Source organism: Hyperoodon ampullatus (assembly GCF_949752795.1).
Source record: "Hyperoodon ampullatus genome assembly, chromosome: 3".
NCBI lineage: Eukaryota > Metazoa > Chordata > Mammalia > Artiodactyla > Ziphiidae > Hyperoodon > Hyperoodon ampullatus.
The window spans coordinates 175,204,734-175,228,319 of NC_136916.1; the positions used below are offsets into that span (position 1 = coordinate 175,204,734).

Sequence of the window (23,586 nt, forward strand, 5' to 3'; positions counted from 1 at the left end):
GATTCAGTTCTATGACACCAGGAGCCCCTGAACGGCCTCTCTGTCCCTAACACAGACTGGACAGGTGGCCAAGAAGTGTCCCGAGAGCTCTGCCAGGTGGAGGATTTGCAGCGTTAGCGAGTCGCTGGCAAGCTCATGGGTGGGTCATCAGAGACCCCATGGTGGTGTGGCTGGGATCCCAGGAAAGGGCTGGAGTGTTGGCTGGGTTTCTGGAAGACTCCAAGTAACAGTGCCAGGCTGGGTGCCACAGGGGCATCATCTCTGAGCTTCCTGACTGTACAATGCGGGTATGAGGATCCCCATTTCACAGAGGAGAAAACCGAGGATGTCAAATTTGTGGCCAGGGTCACCCAGCTCAGGCGTGGAATTCAACCCAGGTCTGATGGAGTCCACAGCCCACGGGGTCTGGGAGTGCGGTGCAGGGCGGTCGGTGTCGGGGCCCCAATTTATGTCTAGGCTGCGTTTTGGAAAAGCGGCCCCGGGAGAGGTCGGGCCCTCGGGTGCCGGGGGCCCGGGCGTCACAGGCTGGAGGGCTGGGCCAAGGCGGGCCCCGCCGGGGCGGCAGGCACAGCATCGCCCTCGGGCCGGGCCTCCTCGCCGCGGGCGTAGCTGAGCACCACCGTGACGGTGGCGAAGGTGGCGGCGTTGACGGGGAAGGCGCGCAGCAGTGTGGAGGCCAGCCCGCGCGTGAAGACGCGCCAGCCCTCGGCGCGGTAGCTCTGGCGCACGCAGTCGAGGATGCCCCGGTAGCGTGGGGCGCCCCGCATCCCGTCAGCCTGCAGCCGCGACTTGACCACGTCCAAGGGGTAGGTGGAGAGCCAGGACGCGATGCCCGATGTGCCACCCGCCAGCAGCAGCTTGGGCACCAGCAGGCGGTCGCCCGGCTCGCAGCCCAGCGCGCGCGTCAGCGTGTCGTAGGTGAGGAAGTAGACGCCGAAGCTGGGGGTCTCGCGCAGCAGCGTGGACACCATGCCCCGGTTGACGCCGCGCAGGCCCTCCCGCCGGTAGACCTGCGCCAGGCAGTCCAGGGGCCCACGGTAGGTGCGGGCCGGCCCCGCCTCCTGCAGCTGCAGCCGCGTCTTGGCCAGCTCCATGGGGCAGCAGATGACACACTGGATGGCGCCCGCCGCCGCGCCCGCCAGGAACTGGTTCAGCGGCGAGTCCCGGCCCAGGGCCCGGAGGGTGTTGCCCTGCACGCCGAACACCACCGCGTTGATGAAGGTGAGCCCCAGGAGGGGCGAGCCCAGGCCGCGGTACAGGCCCAGCACCTGCGGGGTGCACAGAGACGCGTCAGGGGCGCTCCCGCTTGGAGTCTGGGGTTGCCCAAGCCCACCTCTCCAGGGACCCTCCATGCAGCTGGCAGCTGCCCCAGCCCACCCTAGCGGTACACGAGGATCAAGCAGAATTTTAGTAGAACCGAAGCCCTCCATCTGAGAGGCCTGGGCACTTGCACCCTGCCATTCGCAAAGCCTGGATTTGCCCAACAGTTGCCCCGAAGCCTCTTTTTCCAGCTCTGTGGCCTGCGGACGGTAGCATCCCAGAGGCTGGTTCCCCGCCACACCCCCACCAGCCCCAGGCCACTCACGCTTTCCTGCTTGATGATGGCCTGGAAGCAGTGCAAGGTCCCTCGGTACTGGGGCTTCTCCATGCTCTGGACCTGGAGCCGCACCTGGAAGGAGGGCCCAGTGAAAGGCGGGCTAGTGGAGCCAGAACGCCCAGCTCCCCGGGGCCAGCACTCAGGACACCCGGGGAGGCTCTCGCCAGGAGGCCCGAGGCCAGACCCAGGAGGCAGGGAGCCAAGGTGCTTTCTATGGCTTTAGGAGTTCCAGGGTGGGGCAGGGCTGGGTGTCTGTGCCTCTTTAGGGAAGGCTATCAGTGGGCAGTCACAGGGACAGCCAGCTGCAGAGGGGCAGGGGTCCTCAAGACCCCTGCTTCACTGTCTCTGCACCATGTAGTGACAGTGGGGCATGAGACATCTCTCGAGACCTCCCCACCCTCCCGGTAGCAAATCGTGGCCGATGCCAAAGGGGCTCAGGATCTAACATCCCACCACGCACTCCCTGCATCAGGGGCTGGCAGCACGCAGTGGGCACTGAAAGTGAGGAGCCTCGGGCCTCGTGGGCCTTCCGCTTGGTTTCTGCCAGTGTCCCCCGGTGAGGGCAGTGGTCATGAGTTAGTAAAGCGGTGACAGGAGAGCAGCTGGCAGCCTCCTTGGGGACCGTGTCAGCAACTCTGGGGCCTGGGGGATCAGGCTGCACTGCCCTTGGAGCCCAGCGGGCCAGAGCCTCACTGTGAAAGCGTCCTTTGTTGACCGAGGGCTTATCTCTGTCCTTGATACGCAGGCCCCGCAGCGCAGAGCAGAAGCACGTTTCCTGAACTCCGAATCCGTGTCACGCGGGTCGGGGTGAGCTAGCTTGGGTCCCATTCCGGGAGCTGGTCTCCGGCTCTGACTCAGAGATTATCACCATTACAGGCAGAATCACTGGCCGAAGTGGGTTTGGTCACTCCCATTTCAAAGGTGGGAAGACAGGCTCAGAGATGTTTTGCAACTCGGTCAAGGCTGTCCACTCCGGGGACATGAGTGGCTGTGTTGGTCGGGGCCAGGGTGGGGTAGGGGTGCTGGCGAATGCACTTACAGGAAATGTTTTGTAAGGAAAAAAAGAATACCATCTCGGCACACGAGGACCTCAACCAACAGCTGGCAGCCACCGCTCCGAGAGGCAGCTGACCGCCGAGGGCACCCTGTGACGTTCACCCCAGCACCCCGCCCTGCCCTGGATGCCAGCTCAGAGGAGAAAAGCACAACCACTCGACGAACTTGGAAAACATATTAACACCACGAGCTCTGTCTCAGGTTGTTTCTGTGATGGGAGGCTCTTCATTTGCCCTTCAATGTTCTGGGGTCTCTGGGGGACTGTCTCTTCCTCCTGTGGTCCCCTGACACTGGCACCAAGAGGGCTGTGTCAGCAGACGTGATGTGAAACGGAGCTGTTCCCTCTGAGGGCTGGACTTTCAGACACCCCATCTTTTAAGTCTTGACAGGATCTCATTTGAGGACTGACGGGCCCACCCCTGGGAAAGTGGTCATTCACACACAAGCCCCGGAGGCTCCCAGCTCCCCGACAGGGCTGGGAGACCCCACATGACCTCCTGATCCAGAGGGGGCTGATTTTTCTCAGCCAGCCCCCAGGGCTCCCACCCCAGGATCTGGGCTGGGCCCAAGCTCACCTCACACCCTCCCTGTCCCTAGCTGGGGAGGGAACTCTGGGGCATGGGGGGTGGGGAGGGGCGTGGCGGGGTGGGGTCCAGGCCCAGGGTCTGATTGGGTGGGGAGGGGAGGGGAACGACAGAGAAGAGAAGTGTTGGGTTCACCTGGTCTGTACTTACTAGCGCTCTCCGGGGTGAGGCTTACGCTCATCTACAACAAAGTTACATTTTGCTATGGATGGAGACAGCCCCTAGCTCAGAAAGTAAAGGCGGTTAAAGCAACACAAAATTTCAACATCACATCCAGGCAGGGACCCCCGAGGCCAGCCCCCAGCCTCCCCGCCCCCTCCCCTGCCCGGGCCGGCTGTTCCCTGGTGAAAGAGGGCTCAGACACGGTGTCCCTGGTCACTGTTACATCCAGTGACACAGGACAGAAAATGGCCTTCCCACAGAAACATGTGCGAAGGCGGTGTGTCTGCGGACAGCGGCTGCGGTTCTGGGTGCAACAGAGGAAAACCAAACTTTGGACTCAGATTTCAGCTCCAAAGACCTGGAGGAACAAACTGCCAATGTCGCGGCCATAAGACAGCGTGGATGGACATGGAACACGGGTGTCCCTGCACGCATTCCGGAGCCCAGGTCCAAGTTCATGAGGTTCAAGAAGAGGTAAAACAGACCACGGATGAGAAGTTAGGATGGTGGCCGCCTGGAAAAGGGGAGGGCGGAGGTGTTAGGAGGGGAGGGAGGCTTCGGGGGGACAGGCCTCGTTTCTTCTCCCAGGTGTGTGCTTCACAGTGATTCATAGATTCGTACACAGAGCGCATGTGCACATTTCTCCGTGTGTGACACTTCAATTAAAACCACCACCACAGAGCTATGAAGTAAATCCCACGTTTGCCAAAAGCAAGCAATATATGTGGGCCTGTGTACATGTCTGTTTTTTGGTAGAAATCATTAACAAGGTTTGGGGGAAAGGTTACATAAAGGACTGTTGTTTTTTGTTTTTGTTTTCTTTTTAGTTTATATGTCTCTGTTATGGTGAACATTTTTTATGACCTACATTACTTTTGTAATAGAAAGCCAACCAAAAAAATGTGTATGTACCCGATGATTAAAAGACATCAAAAAAAAATCACATTTCCCAATTTTCTTTTGACTGAGAACGCTTAACTTTTATAATGGAAAACAGTCAGTAAAAAAAAAAAAAGGCCATTGGTGATAGAGCATTAAATCAAACTAAATGAGTGTCTCTAGAATCAGCACAATTTAATAGTATCTGAGCCCATGGGTGGGACAAGAGTGTCAGTGGTGATTGCTGGGGGTGGGTTTTCTCCCCCTTCAGAATAAAAAGCTTGGCTTTTTTTTTTTAAGAAGGAAACAATGTAAATATTTTAATAAAAACAATCCCACAGCATTTATTGTCATCTGGTAATATCATAAAGGTGAGCAAAACAATACGAGTAAATGCTTTAGAACTACACTCATAACAAAGGACACCTAAAAAAACTGTCTCGCCTTCTCAACAATTTCTCATTTCACTGATCATTTCTAGCTGGAGACACTTTCGAGCACAGTAATGTTATCTCCTTTTAGCGAGATCCTACTCAGTTGTTTTCTTGACTTTGTTTTAGAATGAATCTCTTCTGCATCATCTAATACGAGGTTCATATACTCATCAAAACCAATGATACAGCCCTCTATCTGCATATTCACTTGCTCATAAAGTCACACCTGAGTCCGAGGTCTATTTTGCAGCCTCGGAAGATAAGATCGATGGGCTGCACCATCACCTCTGCACGTTCCGGCCCCAGTACGCCATGGTGGAAGCTCACAAAGACCACACTACCCCGCACACCAAAAGCTTGGCTTTTTAAAGACAGCATTGCCCAGATGTGATGCTGGCGGGCCACGGTGGCAAAAACACAGTTCCAAATGGATCTCCTCAGAGCCCACCCTCCAGGTGCCAGGTAAGGTGGGGGGAGAGGGGTGTCCCGGGGGCAGGAACCCAGTGGGGCAGAGGCTCCTGTGCTCCAATTACTGCCGGGGGTGCTGGTCATGGTTCAGAAGGTCCAAGGGAGCTAGAGACACCAGAGCAAAGTGCCCCCCGGCCTGGCGGGCCTGACTGAGGGGCCGGGGGCGGGGCGCTGCAGAAGGCCTGGCCAGGCCTGGCTGAGTCCTAGCTCAGAGAGGCCTCTGCAAAGCTGGGCTGAAGAAGTGAATCGGAGACACTTCCTGGCTGGATGCAGCTCTGAGAGGCATTCACAGCACATGAACACGCGATAGAAACACAGCATGACGTGGACCCTGCCTGGCGGTCCTGGGTTGCTCTGGCCCGTGGGCAGGCTCCGGGGGGTGGCCAGCTGGGCAGACACCGGCAGCCGTGCGGACAGGCTGCCCCAGCACCTCACTCTCCACAGGCCCATATGGGGGCTCAGGGGCTGCTGAGTGGCCAGAAAGCCTGGCTTTCCCAACTCCTCCCCAGATTCGCTGAGTGGCTTGGAAGGAATTCCACGCCCTTCGGAACTAGCATCTCACCCAGCACAGACTACACTGTGGGGCACCGGCCCAAAGGCCTCAGGAATCTTGCCAACCCCTCGCTGTGCAGGTCACAACAGCTGGCCCAGAGGTAAAGTGACTGGCCCACAGTCCCATGGCAGATCAGCCGGGCAGGGGGCCCGGAGCTGCTCAAGGCCCAGGGACAGACTTATTTTTTTTTTTGCGGGGGCTGTGGGGGGAGACTTCGCTGAGTGGCTTGGGGGATCTGAGTTCCCCGACCCGGGATTGAACCTGGGCCCTCAGCAGTGAAAGCGGGGAGTCCTAACCACTGGACCACCTGGGAATTCCCGGGACAGACCTTTCTAAAGTCAGAGCCAGTGCATAAGGCAGGGCCCTCACGCCTGTGCTGGAGAAAACCCCTGCCCTAGTTCACAGGACTTGTTCTCAGCCCCGGAACACCTGGGCTCCTGAAGGAAGCGGAGACAGGGAGTCCTCTCAAACCCTCCTCAGGATGACGTCTTGCCTGGGCTCTGCCCTCGTCCCCCTGGGAAGAGATGCCAAGTTCAGTGTTCACAGCGGGACACCAGGTCTGGCCTAGTGCCTGCTGCTGGCAGCTCACCGGGCTCCCAGGGGAAGCCGGCCAGGAAGGGTCCTGACTTGGCTATAGCTGAAGGACCAAAAAACCTCAGAAACAGGGGGGAAATCTTATTTGGGAATTTCCAACCGGGTGCGCGGACTTCCTTGGTTTCCGTTGAGGCGCCAGAGAACCTGGGGCCCGACGGCATGCCAAGGTGTGGGCTCGTGGAGGGGGACCTGGGCGCCGGCCCCGGGGCCATGCTCTGGAGCCACCAGCACCCTACAGGTGCACACCAGCCCTCGGGAAACGACTGCTCAGTTTCTCAGCCCTGATCACCACCGCTCTGTGAAGATCACGGTCACGGGAAAGGCTGACAAGGTTTGATTTTTCTGTATTTCTGTCTTTTCTCTCTGAACTTTCTTTTTCAGGAAGCTGTCTGGAGGAGTTCTGCGTAAAGACAGGGTGGGTGCCCCTTGCTCTGGGTGGGAGGAAACCTGCCCTTCGGCCCCTCGGTCCCAGCTGGCCAAGCCCCAGGATGGACTTCCAAGTTCAGCCCCAGCTGGGAGACTGTAGGGACAAACCTGGGAAGATAGGCCAACTCGGCCCTGTGGACAAGCTGCCTCTCACCTGGGCAGCAGGGAGAAGAACCCTGACTCCATCTTCCTTCTAGAACCTGTGGGAGGACCTTGGAAGGGCTCCCAAGGTGGTGCCCGGAAAGGGGGGGTGGTCCAGCCACCAGGACGCTGCAAGCCGCCCTCCAATGTCTGCGCCTCCACGAGGGCCTGAGAATAAAACCTCGACGAGAGACTCACCTTGACCGTGTCAAATGGGTGTCCCACCAGCACACCGGCCACACCTGGAGGGAGAAAGGAGGACGTGTGACCCAGATGCCTCGGAAACTGCAGCGTGGGGCACGGTTCTGGCAAGGACATGCCTGGCACATCCCGGGAGCCCCTTAATCCTCCGCGTGAGGGTAAGTGAGGGTGACCGCCCCGAGGTCAGGTCAGGACCTGGCCAGCTCAGAGCTGGTGACCCTCCCTCCGCCCTGCTGCTCACTGCAGGTGACAACAGAAGCTCCCCCTTGGGAGGCTGCATGTGCCATTTCTAAGATGCTCACATCACTCCAAATACCTGGCACGGTTGGGGGCTCCAGGGGCTCCAGGGGCTCTGGACTTGGGGCTGGCCCCTTGCCCAGAGGGGCACTCCTGGCCCGGGAAGTGCTGGCCCAGGACCTGAGGCATTCATGGTCGGTTATGTACCGGTCCAGGACCTGTCCGAATCCAGCCCCGCTCAGAGGACAAAGGCTCCCCCTCCAAATGGCCCACAAGCACCTGTCAGAGTCCTGCGTGCTGTGTGGGTTACAAACATCCCTGTGAGTCGGGCAGTCTTGTTACTCTGCTTCATGGAAGAAGTGGGGCTCAGTGAGTTCGGGTAACTGCTGCACTGACTCCCATGCTTTCCTCCCTAGAATTTCATGTGTGTACATCTTACAGTTCTTTTTTTTTTTTTTTTTTGCTATAGTTAAATGTATAATTAAATATAGCAATTAAACAGGCTAACATTTGTTGAGTAACAAACAGTAACGTTTCTACCTTCTGGTTACCGTTCTTAGTTTTGTCCGTGTATCAACTCTCTTTCTTATGTATGTAAAGAAAGGACCATTAGCCCGTTTTACAGATGAGGAAACTGAGGCATAGAAAAGTAATATGTCCATGCCACACAGCTAGGTAAGCGGTGGAGCCGAGATCTGGACCCAAACCTTCTGGCCCTGGAGCCGCCCTCCTTAACCACTCAGAGCTAGCTCCCTGACAGAGCTGGTTAGCATGTTCGTGGATGCCCAGAAGTCAACGGGAGTTATTACGCTTCTTCATAAATTGTATTTTTTAAAAAATTTATTTATTTATTACTATTATTATTATTACTTTTTGGCTGCACCACACAGCATGTGGGATCTTAGTTCCCCGACCAGGGATTGAACCCGTGCTCCCTGCACCGGAAGCGTGGAGTCTTAACCACTGGACTGCCAGGGAATTCCCCCATAAATTGTATTTTTAATCCTTGTATAATGTCCTCTTCATCTTGCTTAATGCTTCAGACCTTAAAATCCACTTTGTTTGATATTAGCTTTGCCAGTCCTGCTTTGTTTTTGGTCACGTGTGTCTGGTATAGTTTTGTCCAGTTCCTAATTTTCAACCTTGTCTTACTGCTTTGTTTTAGTTGTTCCACAAACAATCTACAGCTGGGTTTTGGTTTCTACTCTGGCCTGCAGCAGTCTCAGATTTTGCCAAGACAAGAGATCTGACATGATTCCGTCTTATTTTATGGGCATGATCTATGTACTTTCTTTCCTTTCCACATATTTGCTGGTTCAGGCAAACTACTATTTATCCCCTTTCTGCTTGTTAATTTGTAAGTTCAGCTAAGAGTTACTTCTGCTTTTGAACACTCATAACCCTTATGTAGAAAGAACCATCCCTGCCACGGGGTGAGAGTAGGAGGCTCCCTCTGCCCTCCACTGCCCCATCCTACACCCACGAGGGTTCCCACCCTGCCAGCGTCTACTGATCTCCACCTACAAACCCCACGAGACTCGAGGCTATTCCTTCTCCTCTTCACCTCTCCCGCCATCTCGGGGTCGCTACTCCGATCGTTGGAGCCTTTCTTGACTATGGCCCTCAGTTGTAACACATGGGAGACATGCCCTCTGAACTCCTGCTCATCTGCAAAATCTGTTTCTTTAACGCCATTAGGGAAAACAGTCCTGTGCTCTGGTGAGAATTCCGGGCCCAGGCCATTAAGGGCGGCAATGTCCCAGAATCTTCCGGTTTCCAGTGCTGCAGATGAGAAATCTGTTGTCAGCGTGTCTGTTCTCCTTTATCAATAATTTATTTATTCTATGAAGAAGCCACTGAGATTTTATCTGTAGCTTTCGGGAATGTCACCAGGAGATACCAAGGGTGTGTCTTTTTTCTTTAAAAGAACCCAGCCTGGAGCTCCCCCAGCACAGACTACTAGCCTTTTCCTGATCAGAGAAAATTTCCTCTATTATCTATTCATCATACGCATCATCTCCGGACCTTTTTCCTCCCTCTGGGACCCCTAACATTCACAGGTGGGTGAAAAGACACCCCAAGCCTGTCTTTCCCCTCGAGACTTCCACCTCTGTGTTTCTGGTCTTCGAGACACACTTTGTTTTTATCACTTGAGATCCACCTTCTTTTTCATTTCATGTTTTGAATTTTCTGAATTTGAAAATCCTAGTTCTAGAACCTCCTTTCATGGGCTGTAACTGGATCTCCTCGGGTTCTGGAAACCTAACACTGCCTGGGGTGTGTTGCCTGGCCTTCCTTCTCTCTCCAGCCGTGCCCCCTGCAGCCAGGCCCAGCTGGGGCGGGGGTCCCCTTCCTGTGGGTAGATGCCCCCGCCTCTGGTCCCAGACTTGCCCAGGTGCCAGCAACAGCCTTCATCAGCCTGTGGGGTGGGAGAGGTGCCCCTCATCCCACCGAGGACTCCTGAGCAGGCAGCTGCATTCCCGTTTTCTCCCTTGATTCGAGCGCCCTCAGGCGAAGGGCTGGTCCCCTCACCCCGAACATCTCCACCCACAGAAACAAGCGTCGGCTACGGGCCTGCCTCCATCAGGGCCTCCAGCCCCCCAAATCCTTATCCTTTTAACCTCCCAGTCACCTCGAGAGCCAGGAAGCCTGAGGGCCATCTCCCTGAGAGTGGCCTACAGTCACAGCAGCCAGAGTGGACCGTGTCTCCCAACTCCAAAGCCGGTGCCCACTGCCTTACATAAGCTGGTCTTTGAGGGGCAACCCCCACCCCATGACCCTCAAGGGCAGGAGGCAGGACCACTGTCCTGGAGGCGCCTGGCAGAAGTGGTGGGAAGGGACACCAGGATGACTGACCTGTCCCCCCTATGCAGGGTCCCACTGCCTACGGTTGAATTTCTCTCCTCCCATCCATGCCTGCGGCAAGGGGACCCCCATTCAGAGCCCAAGGTCCGACCAGGAACTGACCCGTGGTGGGGGAGTGCAGGTGGGCATTGGGACCCTTCCACCCTGGGAGACCTCGGGGAAGCTGGCAATCAAGGTCCCACCCGCACCTCCCCGGAAGGCGAGGTTGAACACATGGCCCACACCCAGCCAGTCAGAGGTGATGTACTGTCCTTCCTCCGGGGAATCTGAATCAAGAGGCACCCCAGCTGCGGAAAGGCAGCCTTCATCTGCCCCAAGCCTCCAGGCCTTGAGGAACTCAAACCCCGAGTAGTCAGGCAACCTCTGGGGGCCAGGCCCCAAGGTAGGGGCGCCACCTGCGCAAGGTTCCTGGATGGCCCCTCTGCTCTGGCCAGGCCGTGCCAGGGGCCCGGAAGGCAGGCCCGGGACACAATCCGGTCCCTGTCCTGTGGGCCGGCCCCTAGCGCCCGTGAGGCTGGGGGAAGGGAAGAGCATGGCAGCCTCTCTCCACTTCTGAGGGCCTAGGTTTCTCCTGGGTCAAATATACCAGGAGAGGGTCTCTTCTACCCTTTCCCATCTCCGCTCACACAGTGCGGGAGAAGGTGGGCACCACCAGCCCCAGGCTTCCACCTGGATCCCGGCAGGGCAGTCGGTTTGGGGGCTGTGGAGTACCTACAGCTCTCCAGGGTGCTGGACCCTGGCCTTGCCCCAACCCTGGGGCCTGGACAGGATCTCTCGCAGGTGGGCTTGGCGAGGACGGGCAGAAGGCATTCCAGGCAGGGTCCTGGGTGAGCGAGAGCCCAGAGTGGCTTAACAAGTGTGTCTGGTGGGGATGGGCCTGGCCTTAGGATGAGTGTTCCCAGCCCAATCCCTGTGGATCCCAGGACGCCTGCGTGAATACAGAAGGAATCCTGCCCCTCTGGGGAAAAGAACCCACACTCCGCCCAGTGGAAAGAGGTTGGAAGGGGTGTTGGCCCTGGGACTGAGCCACCATTGGGGGTGGGTAGAGAAGGGTCTGGGGCCCAGGAGGAGCCGCCGGCCTGGTGGCAGGACACTCGGGGAGGTCCCTCGAGGGGGACAGGAAGAGCAGAGAGTGGAATGGGGATGGGGGGATTGAGAGCCACAGAGGCCAACCCCTCCTGTCTCCTCTGGCACCCCGGGCTTGGGAGAAACGCTCCCCAAATTACTGAAAGCTCTGGGGCCTGGAGGCCTGATTGGGTGACGGTCTGGGCCACTTTCTGGGCACATCCCCCGTCTCCACCAGCCCTCCTCTCGTGCAGAACAGGAAGCTAGCCCGCACTGGTTTAAATGCTAGACACTCTCCTCTTCCTCCAGGGTGCCCACGGCTGGCAGGTAGCTGAGAGCTTTATTAGAGACAACAGGGGCAGGTGCTGGCGAAGAGAAGCACCTGATGTCAGAGACTGGACGGGGCCTGGAGACACCCAGCCAGCGCTCTCCCGTGAGGCAGGGCCCCGCCCCTTCTCTCCACTCTGCCGAATCCCTGAGGGCTAAACCCGGCTCCAAGTGAGTACCTGTTGAATAAATTAACTCTACAAGTAAAAGCAGAGAAACTAAAGGCCAGAGAGGCAAGTGCAGAGCCCGACGCCCAACGGTCAGGCCACAGCAGAGCCCGTACAGCACACTGACTCAGGTCCTCCCGGGGACACAGGACCCCAGCGCCGCGCCCCGGCTCCGGGGACACGCACGCGTGAGACCAAGGCCTAGCTCGCGCGGCGTGTCAGGCCCACTCTGCCAGCCGGGTGGAGTCTGACGCCCAGCAGCACCACGTAGGAAGGGGGCGGGGCGCCAAAGCGTGACTCGGTGCCTGGGGTCGTGCCGGCGCCTTTTACGCCATCTCCCTAAGGGCGTCGTCCAGTGGCCCCGGCCCCAGCCCCACCCAGACGGCTACGGGAGACGGGGTAGAGCCAGCTTCAAACTTTTTGGGTCGAGGGAGGGGACCCTGCTCCAGGTGGGCGCGGGCTGGGGGAGGGGGAGAGGGAAATGGGCTCGGGGCCTCGCCGTCCGCTGGCCTCGGGCGAGGAGGGCGGTGGGGCATCCTTCTGGCAGTCCCCTGGCAGCCACGGTACTGTCCCGGAGCGCCAGACCTCTCGTCCGAACGTGCCCTGAAGGACTTAAAAGACACCTGCCCTCGCGGACAGCGCGCTAGGCGCCCTCCCGGCTTGTCGTCAATTCACGCCCACGAGAATCCCGTGAGACAAGAGCACTGTTAACCCATTTTACAGACGAGGAATCCCCAGCCTCAGGATAAGCCACTGGGCCGAGAGCTCGCAGGTGCGCTGGCCTCCCAACCCGGATGCCTCGCCCCGGCGGCCCGGCGTTCCCGGCCCCCGCACGCGCCCGGGCAGGACCCGCCCGCCTCCTTACCCCCAGCGCATCCAGCCAGAAAGTCGAGCGCCATTGCCGGGTCCTCGGTGAGGCCGCCCTTCCTCCTTGTCCTCTTTCTCTGGCCCCTCGCCGGGCTGGTGGCCGTCGAGGGCTCCCCCTGCCCTGCTGGGCCGGGACTCGGCCTGGCCGCCGCCTCCTGGCACGGAACACCGCGCAGGCTGGGGTCTGGCGGCGGCAAAGGCGGCTCAGCGCTCGACTCCTCGCCGGGCACACGCCCTTCGCTGGCCGGCTCGCTGGCCCTTGCTGTCTGTCGCCCGCGCACCGCCCGTGGTGCCTCACCTCGGTCGGCGCGTCCGGCCCCTCGGACCTGCCGGCCGGGCTTGGGCGGGGCGCAGAGCTCAGCCAACGGGCGGGCGAGGCTCGGACAACACCCCGGGTCCTGCGCACCGCCGCCGCGCTTCATTGGCTGGGCGGACCTGGGGCGGGCGGGGCGGGAGGCACGTAACAGGCAGGCGGGCGGGCGGGGGAGCTGCGGAGGCGCTGCAGACAAAGAATGTGCTTCGTGCGCCCGCCCGCGCCGCCCCGGGCGGGAGACGAAGCCGGGTGTGTGCTGCTGCTGGAAGGTGGGGCCCGGCCCGGCCGGGGAGCCAACAGCCTGCGCGGCCCGGGAGCTTCCCGGCGTGCGCGATGCGGGTCAGCGGGGCGGGAGGTGGCGTGCGCTCGCTCCGGACTGGGCCTGGGATCCTGGGGCCTGGGTTTAGATCCAGACTCCGCCGCCCAGCTTCAGGGTCCTCGCCTGTATAATGGGGACACGCCGCGGTAACGAACGTGGAAGCGCCAGGACCCTCCAAGGCCTGCAGTCTCGGACACTAATTGTCACACTCCTCGAGCGGCGAAACACCCCCTCGGGGAGTCTTCGCCCCTCCCGTCTGTGCGCCCTCCTGGCGGTGGGCCTGCGGCTTCCGGCCGCCTGGCTCACCTCGCGAGGGGCGTGGTTAGGCCCTCGCGGGCCCGCACCTGAGCGCGAACTGCGGGAGCCGCGGAAGGTTGTGAGGCGGGGGAGGTTCCTGGACTGGCCCGAGAGCCGCGAGGCGGCAGAGGCCAGATCGCGGCGCGTCCATCTCGGCGGCCAGGCGCTGTGTGGCCGGAGGGGACGGTCCTCGAGCCGCGGCTCTGGGAGGCCTGCGGGCCTGGAGAGCCAGGCGGAGGGGAGGAGGGTGCGAAGGCGAAGTGGGAGGGCGCTGGGCTCTGGTCTACGCGGGTGGCTGGGCGGCGGGGGGGCGGGGAGGTTAAGTAGGAGCCGAATCCGACGCCGCTCTCCGCCCCTCCCCCCAGTCCCCGAGATTGGCAGTGGCAAGGGACCCCCTCCCTGCTCCCTGGGGAGGGTCCGGGTCAGAGACTTCCTCCTGCCCTCCTTCCCCAGCGCCTCCTGAAGTCCTGATTGGCCGGTTGGGACTGAGCTTGGCTGGACGCATTCTCCCTCACGATGGGAGTCAGATGACACCTTCAGGCCTTCAGGCCTGCGCCCAACTTCCTTCTTCGTGCTCCTGTGGTCAGGACCACACCTTGCGGTGTGGCAGGTCACACAATTCTTTTATTTGCATTTTACTGTTTCTGAAATCGACACGGGGGTTGCCATGGATATGTATCTCATGGACAGGTTTTAAAGATTATATATACTTGGTACTAAGGGGTATATGTCAGGAGTATGTACAATAAGTAGTGAACCCTGGTGATACAGAGGCCACTAGGAATCCAACGATTATATGCAGTTTCCTTTTATTCTTCTTAGAATCTAAATAGAACATTCCGTAAGCAGAGACCCAAACCCAGGTCTGCTGACTCCTAGTCCAGTGCTTGTGATGGCTGGTGGGCCCTGAGCTAGGGGTCTGGAGGCCTGGGTTTGAATATCGCCAGCCTCTGACCCAGCTCAGGCCTCAACAAGGCCCATGAGCCAGAAAAGCATGTGGGCCCCAGGAGCAGCCCAGACTCAAAACAGGGGCAGGAGTTGGCTGGAGACAGACCTCTGAGGCCATGGCGATTAAACTGGACAACCTACATCCAGGTGACTCACCTCTAGGAACAGGGGGTCCCTGGCTGACTGAGGCCTCAGGAGGTAAAGCAAAAATGCCTGCAGCGTCCATCCCTGTTTTTGGAGGTTTGAGAGGAGAGTCAAGTGCCTTAACAGGGCAGAAAGTCAGAAAATTATTACGGACCAATTAATAAGGAGACAAAGAGGACCCGCTTTGTTTTGTTTTTAAGAGAACACAAGTGCCTTTAAGTTAATGTCATGCTTGGGGCAGGTGGCATGAGCCCTGACTCCTTGGGGGGGTCCTTGGGAAGGGGCCCAGCAGCCTGGTGCACAGTAGGCACTCAATACTTGAGCTTCAGAAAGCTCCATGGAGGGAAGCCCTGTTTGGGCCGACCCTACAGGGATCCAGGTTGGGGAGCTGGTAGCTGTAGGGTGGGATCCTACAGGCCAGGGAGGGGGTGTGAGGTGTGAGGCCTCTAGCTGTGCATCCTGCAGGGAGGGCTGGGAAGTGGGGCTGGACTGGGGGACAGCCAGTGTTCAGGCTGAGGCTTGTTGGGTTTGGGGACAAAGGTCCAGTATGTGGTGAGCAGTAGAGGGGTGGGCTCTGGGGCAGGTTTGCCCACAGTGGCCTGTTAGAGACGCCTAGGCTGAGGGTGCTGGGCGGTGACCTCCAACCGGGAGCACCCCAAGGGCAAGTCCAGGGTCTGTCCCATTCGTCCCAGCGTGTGCTTGAAGCAGCATTTTCAAGGCCGTGAGGAAGGAATAAAAGCAGGCCCTGTGAGTGGCTGGGGTCATGCGGGTGTGCTGCTGGCTTACTAAACCCTAAGACCACATTGCTTCTGAAAGCCGTCTCTCCCTGAGAATCATGCATGTCCCTGCTGCCCGGGAATCCCTCCCTCGGCTGGTGCTCTGGGCCTGGAGCGGGGACAGAGCAGACCCTCCTCCCTGTCCTCCTGGGCCTTCTACGACAGCTGGGGAGAGACCCAGAAGCGAAGAAGTCATGGCCAAGTAAATGAGTACTACTGACAGGCCTGCATTATTCCATCAGCCACTGGGGTCCATGTCTGTTCTTCTTCATTTCCTGAGGATAAAATTACAGCACAGAATGTGCTTTTTCAAACTTCTCACGTTCCACGGGGCCCCAGGACCCTTCTCCCTCCCAGGGGAGGTCACCTTGCCGGGCTCAGACCCCAGCCTTTAAGAGGCGGGAGGGGCCCACGGCCAGAGCAGTAGGAGGACAGCTAGGAGGGGAGAAGTGCCACAGGGGACCAGGGATCAAGCCAGGTCACTGAAAGTGCATGGTAGAGTTTTTATTTCGCACAGCTTTTATAATTTCTTACATAAGACAGTTTGGGTTTGGAAAATTTAGAGACACCAGCAGGTAAAAAAAAAAAAGGTCGTAAATGTTCTCACCCTGGAATCTGATGAATTCAGTGACGGGAGTCTATTTGGACCCCGGGTGGGGTGGGGAGCAAGGCTGGAGCTCAAGGTGTCACAGGGTGAGTGGGGTAAGGGTGGGCCGAGGCACCTGCTGTGTAGATCTTCTGGGGTGTTAGGCCGTGCCGGAGGGTGTGCAGGGCGAGGCTGGGGGCCAGGGCAGGCGTGGTTCTAGGATGGAAGCCACCGGAACAGGTTCCAAAGCTCCTGGGCAGAGACTGGTGGGGAGGACAGGGCTGTCCACTGGCCCCCCCTCACCTGGAATAAAGCCCAAGCTCAGTGCCTCAGAGCCCAAGGTGACCTGGCTGCACCCTCACAGCTCCAGGCTCATTCCCACCTCAGGGCCTTTGCACTGACTGCTTCCCCTAGGTGGGAGCTCCTCCTCCCAGCCTGGCACAGGTCATCTCCAGAACTCAGGTCCCTGCTCAACTCTCAGCTCCTCAAAAGGGGCTTGTCTGGGGGGCCCCCCACCCCATCCCCATGCCCTGCTTTCGTCCAGTTTCTAGAGTGACACTGTATGTCCTCTATGTGTTTATCACCTCCCTTCCTCTGGCATGTTAGCTCCACCAGGGCCGGGACTTTGCCCCTCTTTACTAACACTAGACAGGGCCTGGCACACAGCAGGGGGTGAGCAGGCAGCCGAGGAGCCTGCCCTGGGTGAGTGAGTCTGGGCTCTGGGCTGTCCTGCCCTGTGGCCACGGGTCTCCCACCCCAGACCTCTAGGATCGGAGTCTCCCAGAGAGACCGCTAAAATGCAGATTCTAGGGCCCCACCTGGACCCTCGGAGCAGGCAGGGGCAAAACCTGCATTGAAACTGACCTCTTCAGGGGCTGAGACTGTCTCCAAGGACAGGTTCAGGAAGCTCTGGCTCAGTTTTGCTTTTCAGTCTCAACTCGGACCCCTCCTGGCTGTGTGGCCCTGTGAGCCATCTTTGTCTCAGGTTCGTCATCTGTCAGATGGCTTCAGGAGGATTCTAGGGGCCAGAGCAAGTGAAGGAGCTCACGCAGGGCGGGCACAGAGCAGGGGCAGACCCGGCCTTGCTGTCGTTCCTCCGGAGCAAAATGCCCGACTCTCTGCCTTGATCCACTGACACCTTTGCAGGAAACATGGAAGATCAGAATTAATTTAATTAATCAGCTGAGGTACTGAAGGCTTTCCTAAGGGCTTCTTTTTTTTTTTTCCTAAGGTCTTCTTAAACCCTGACCCCACAGTTGGGCTCCAGGCCCTGGCTCAGGAGGGCCCTCTAATGGCTGCTGAAGATGCTGCAGTGAACAGCCATGGTGGCTTTGTGCTGGGGGCCTAGAGACCCAGCACCTGGTGCCGATGAAGGGGCTCTGCCCAAGGGGTGTCTTTCTCCCGGTGGATAAACGTCTGCCGTCTGCGTGTCCCTCTGGCCTCTGGTCCAGTCTGCACTGGGAGTGACTCAGCCACTCCAGTGAGGGTGTCTGCGCTGGGCCTCAGAGGGTGGAGGGCCTGGGACCCCTTAGGGACAGTCAGCCAGTGTCCTGGTGGCCCCTCCCAAGTCCATGGCGCCCAGAGTTCTCCTGTTGGGTAGATTTTGCGGAATTCACATCTCTCAGTTGAATTTAGTCATCCCCAAAGCGGCCACCGCGCTGTGTGTGTAGGTTTCTTGCATCTTCCTTCAGCTGCAAACCGTCACAGTTTTCCCCAGGGCTACCTCTCCAAGTGAGCTGTGGCCTCCGCTGTGCTCCGCAGCCACTTGGCCTTGGAGTGAGTGGACCGAGAGGCCGGATCGAGGGAGGCCCTGGCCAGATTACGAGATGACCAGAAACTCAAGATGGGGAGGGATATAAATAGACACGGCAAGCGCTTCTGGTGTAAAAATAGAGCTAAGGGCATCTGCCTGGGGCGCCCCGGACCTGGAAGGCCAAAGGGGTGGACCCGGCTTGGGTTGGGCTAATTGGCCAGAACAGAGGGGCTGGGCTGGGGGGAGCTTGGCCAAGCGTGGACACGGCGTGTGCTTGCTGCCCACGGGCCGCCTGGGGCCAGGCCTGATCGGTGCCCTCTGGGGGCTCCACTGTCATGGTGGGGGACAGCTGGGTGAGCAGACCGTCCCCGGCTGACAGGCAGTGTGAGCAGGCACCCAGCGCAGTGGCCAGAGGAGGGCCGTGTGACCCGGCCCAGGTGGAGTCGGTGGGAGGGTGGGGCAGGGGTGGGCAGGGTGGTGCCCTGGGCAGGGGTACTGGGTACTGAGCCCAGGGACGTGTTCGGACAGCAGGGTGGCAGGCAGGCTCCTCGCGAGCGCCGGAGACCACGGAGAAAGGGGCTGAGAGAAAGGCCTCAGCACCCTGGAACCCAGGAGCCCTGCGGTGGTTGTTGGATCCAGAGTCCAAGCCCCCGTTTTCCAGAACCTGTCCGGGTGGGAGGGGCCTTTGTCAGCTCTGTGTCCCTCCTCCCTCCGGTGGCTTCCTCTGTCCTGCTTGCCCAGCCTGGGGCAGTCACTCAGCCAGACGTGAGCCAGCGCCCGACGGGCAACCGAGCAGGGAGAACGGTCCCCTCTGCCCGAGCCAGAATCCCCCCTCTGCCACCTGCCCCGCTGCTTTGGGCTCTGCCCTCTGGAGCCCCTGCCACAGGCCCGTCCTTGGGCCCCTTGGGTGCCTGACACTTGGCTCCTGTGCCACTCAGCCAGGGGCCAGGCTCACCTCCCAGGTGAACCCCTCTCGGGGCCTTGCTGTCCAAATGGAGGGTGGCAGGCCGCATCCGCCTTTGAGCATCTGTTGTGCCAGCGGGGGTCCAGGTGAGCCTGCCCTCAGGGGCTTCCTGTCAAAGTGTGCCTCTCTCTCTCCTTCCCACCAGGCTCAGGCGTCTCCTCCTCCCCGGCACTTTGTCCCAGCCTCCCCTCCTTCACTGGTCACCGCCCCCCCAGGCCCACTGCTTCCCCTGGATGTGCTGTGCCCACAACCAATGAGATGTGTCCACACACTCCAGCCAGGGAGGTCCAAGCCCCTCCCACTCCTGGCCTGCTCCCTGCCAGTCTCGTCCAGGTCTCACGTGCTGAGGACGCCCGTCCAGCCAAGCCCTCCTCTTGCTGCCTGTGAGCAATTTGTCTTTTTTTTTTTTTTTTTTTGGCTGCACCACGTGGCCTGCGGAACTTCCCCGGCCGGGGATCAAACCCAAGCACCCTGCAGTGGAAGTGCGGAGTTTTAACCGCTGGACCACCAGGCAGGTCCCCCTGTTGCTGCCTGTGCAGCAACCACCCCCTTCAAGAGGGCCACGACTGCATAAAGGCACTGTGGCCGGACCCCGGCTGTGTGGGAAGCTCGGCGCTGTGTTTTGAGCGTGCTCAGGCGGCCCTGTGGACAGGTCCATTTGGCCAGGAACTGAGGCCCCCAGCCAACAGCCGTGTGAGCGAGTCAGCCTGGAACGGGGTCCTCTGGCCCCCAGCAGGCGTCAGATGGCGCAGCCCTGGCTGACAGCTTGACTGCAGCCTCGTGAGAGACCGTGAGCCAGAACCACGAAACTAAGCTGTTACCAGATCCCTGACCCTCAGAAATGGCGAGATAATAAACATTTGGTATCATAAGCTTCTGAGGAATTTGGGGATAATTTCTCATGCGGTCATAGATAATGAGTACACTCCCCAGCCAGGCCGGGGCTGCCGGGTAGCATGTGAGTCATTTTTGGATCTCAGCACCCAGTGTGAGGCCTGCACAAGAAGGTGTGCGCTGGAATTAATGAATGATTGACAGGCGTCAATAGCTTGCTCTCCCCACATCATCAGATATGATGGGCCTCAGGCCCTGCTTGGGACGGAGCCTCATTCCTCAATCCAGCCCCCTGCGTCTTAGGTCTGGGTGGTGTCAGAGGTCATCTTGTCCAGGCGAGAAGCCTGAGGCCCAGGGGGTATGATCCTCTCAGCCCTTCCAGCCAGTGGACCCCAGGGTTGAAGGTGCCTCCTGGGCAGGTCGTGAAGGGGTCACAGGGGACTGGAAACAGGAGACGCTGCAAGAAGTGACCAGAGGGTTTTGGCTATGGGCTGGGTGCCGGGGAACTGGGGAGACAAGGCTGGCGTGTGGGTGGAGGCAGGACTGGAGGAGCCTGACCGCAGGCCCAGGAGCAAGCCAGCAGCGGAGCTGGGCCTGAGGCTGCTGGCTGGCCCTTCGAGGGTCTCTTCTGCTCCATCTGACAGCCGGTGCCTGGAGCCTTCAAAGTCCTTACTGGCATTGGGCCTTCCCTGGCCATCCAGTGGTTAAGACTCCGCCCTTCCACTGCAGGGGCTGCGGGTCCGACCCCTGGTCGGGGAGCTAAGATCCTACATGCCGTGTGGCGAGGCCAAAAAAATAAGAAAAAAAGAATTTAAAAAGTCCTTATCTGCATTAACCCTGCCCCAGGTAGCTGTCGTCCCTGTTTGCGGATAGGGAAACTGAGTCACGGGGTCAAGTTCATCGGTGTCACCAGTGGCAGAGCGGGGCTCAAATTCCAGGTCTTCCCCTAATTGTCAATGGTTGTTTCTCTCTGGCCCACGGTGTCCTCATCTGTAACACAGGGGTGGCTCCAGGGGGGCTGCAGCTCTGAGCTGAGCTCAGACGTAAAGGCAGCATCATCTGGCACCTCCACTGGGAACAGTGGGAGCTGGGGGCAGCCCTTCCTGTTCACCCCATTGCCAGGGTGGAGGTGGGGGCACGGGAGACAGCAGGGGATGCCCTGTCATATGCTTTGCAACCCTGAGGCCCTGGGAGCCAGGGCCCTAACCCCTCAGGATGTCAGAGTGGGGCTAGGGTGTCTGGGAGAACTGAGGTGGGGACTCTTCCACCCCTTCCCCCTGAACCAGTCACACCCAAGAGATATGCCCCCACCAAAGGTGGGTGCAGCCTCGCCTCCTGCCCGTGGCCGTGTGGTCTGCAGCACCCAGCTGGGCATTGTGCAATCCGGGCAGAGCACGGCAGGGGTCAAGCCAGAGTGTACAGACTTGTCTCCTGTCTCATTTCACAGATGAAGAAACTGAGGCTCGAAGAGTCACAGAGTGAGCTAGGAGAGCACCCGGGCTCTCCTGACCTCGTCCAGTCTTGCCAAGGAGCCCCATTTTCTGGAAATGACAATCTCTGGAGCCAGCCCAGTGCTCCAGTGCCCATTCTGGACTCATTGCCTGGAAATCCCACTGTCCCTCTCACCACCGCCCCTCTAAATCCTGCCAAAATGGCAACGTACGTGATAGATAAAAATAGTTCAGGGGCTTCCCTGGTGGCGCAGTGGTTGAGAGTCCACCTGCCGATGCAGGGGACACAGGTTCGTGCCCTGGTCTGGGAAGATCCCACATGCCGCGGAGCAGCTGGGCCCGTGAGCCATGGCCGCTGGGCCTGCGCGTCCGGAGCCTGTGCTCTGCAACGGGAGAGGCCGCAGCAGTGAGAGGCCCACGTACCGCAAAAAAAAAAAAAAAAAAGTTCAGGTATCCTTGACCCAACAAGCTCCCCTCTGAGAACGTGCCCACTGAAACACCAAAGACTCCAAAGCGTGATTATTGGGCACTTTCTGTAACCGGAGTATTACACTTGTCTGTCCAAGTACAATCCAAAGGACATCACTAGCTCAAAGAACATCACTAGCTAGTTGAATCATAAGGGTGATATTTAGAGCATCTGCTGGCTGAAGGCGTGGCTCCAGGAGCCTTGTGGCTGCTGACGCTTTAGCCCTCTCAAAGCCATACGGTGGGAAGCAACAGAACTGCTCTTTTACAAAGACTGAGGCCCCAGCGGATCACACAGTGAGAAGCTCAGGGTGAAGGCCACGCCCGGGCAGCCTGGCTCAGCCTCCTGTCCACCCAGGCCCCGCGGCCACCCCACGGGCACTGTGTTCATGCAGGAGAAGGAAGTGAGTCCCCAGGTGCCACGGTGGCAAGGCGTCCCAGATGTATTGATAAGGAAAAGAAGCAAGTCGCAAAACGATGGTAAAAAAGAACTTGTATTTGCCTGCATCCTGCTGGGAGGCGGGACCCACGCCTGGGTGGCGGGGCTTTCACTTCTGTGCTGGCTGCATCTCTTTGGTCTGGACTTTTTGTTAATAACTTGTAGTCATTCCTTTTGCTATGAAGTGTAAGAATGCATTGTAGGATGTGTCAAGCTCCTCCATGGCACCTCGGCCAGCAAACAGCCCCGCCATGCCCAGGGGGGTCTCGCTCCCCCGAGCCCTTTGCATTGGCGGGGCCACGGTTGTTTGTGCCATGTCTGTCTCCCCCTAGAGGGTGGCTCGGAACTCCTCACTCGGGCTCTGTAAGGCCGCACGTGGTGGGGCTCTGCCGTTGGTGGAGGAGGCCTACAGCCGACCTTGCTGCTAGTAATAGTAGCCCTTGCCACTGGGAGGCGTGGCCCCAGCAGCTGCCCATGGGCTCTGTCTCCTGCCATCCATGCAAGACTCAGAGAGGTCACACCACTGTCCGAGGTCACACCACTGTCCGAGTTCACACAGCTGGGAGGGGTGGAGCCAGGGGCCAAGTCTAGGCTGAGGTCTCCCCCAAACCATGTGGGGTTCTCCTGAGCCAAAACCCCTGCCCACCCTGCCACCAGACGGCCTCTTTGCCAACTCCTGTGTCAGGGGTGAGCACATGACCCTGCCCTGGGTTCATCCATCTGTCCATCCACTATCCATCCATCCAACCATCCCTCACCTATCTACCCATCCACTCGCCTTTCCATCTGTCTGTCCTTCCATCTCTCAATCCTTCTCTTCTTCCGTCTATCCATCCATCCACCTCTCCATCTATCCACCCATCCATTCACGGACTCATTTTTTTTCACGCATTTACTCATCCAGTCTCCCCAGGGTGCTCACCCTGGGCTGGGCGCTGTGGGCTCAGGGACAAATCCACGACGACCCTGCCTGCCGGAAGCTCACAGCTGGCTGGGGAAACGTTTAGACCTGCACAAAGCAGCCTAAACAGTGAGGTGGCATGTTTTCTGTTCCTGCTGTGGAGAAGGCTAAAGTTGGGGCATGTTTGTTCAGGAGACAAAGGGCAGGTGAAACTTGGCTGCAGTGACCAAGAAAACACGCCTGTCTCAAATGCCACCTCTTGGGTTGCCCTTTCTAACACTGTCCCCGCCCCCCCACACCGCGTCCCCTCCCTACTCTGACTCTCACTGTCACTTACCGCCCTCTGGCAGACTCTTTATTTTGGTTATTTATTGTGTTGGTTTTCTGTCTCCTCCCCTGGGACATAAGAGCCAGGAAAGGACCTTTGCCTGTGTTTACTACAGTGGCCCAGTGCCTAGACTGTGGCATGTAGTAGGCATGCAGTGTTTGTTGCCCAGGTGGGGGGCATGGGCGGGGTGGGCTGTTGTCCGGTGGGGGAGACCACGAAGCTGGGGGCTGTGCACATGGGTAGCGGGAGTGGATCCGAACGTGAACTCCAGAGGGTTGACCTCAGGACTGGGTGCCTCACAGGATGTGGGGTGCAGGGGGGAGGGTGGCCAGGGCAATTCCTGGGCTCTGGCTCAGGTGCCTGGGGCTGGGTGGCACTTACTCCATTAGACACTGCAGGAAACATGAGACTAGACAGTTCCCTGTTCTTTCAGTTAGACAAC

At 58.9% G+C, this 23,586-nt stretch overlaps 1 protein-coding gene across 3 annotated transcripts; it reads right to left on the bottom strand.

Annotated features, from left to right (window-relative positions):
- Nucleotides 1-518: 518 nt before the first annotated feature.
- On the bottom strand, nt 519-12,655 carry SLC25A29 (solute carrier family 25 member 29; the record flags this gene model as incomplete). 3 transcript variants are annotated; one of them, XM_079701043.1, is made up of 4 exons in its annotated part: nt 519-1,268; nt 1,586-1,669; nt 7,093-7,136; nt 12,622-12,655. In XM_079701043.1, 4 exons carry the CDS (start codon nt 12,653-12,655, stop codon nt 519-521), a joined length of 912 nt encoding a protein of 303 aa, XP_079557169.1. The 3 variants fall into 3 exon arrangements, with proteins under 3 accessions (XP_079557169.1, XP_079557168.1, XP_079557167.1); XM_079701042.1 differs by lacking the exon at nt 12,622-12,655 and adding an exon at nt 7,612-8,044; XM_079701041.1 differs by lacking the exon at nt 12,622-12,655 and having other exon boundaries at nt 7,093-8,044.
- Nucleotides 12,656-23,586: the final 10,931 nt, after the last annotated feature.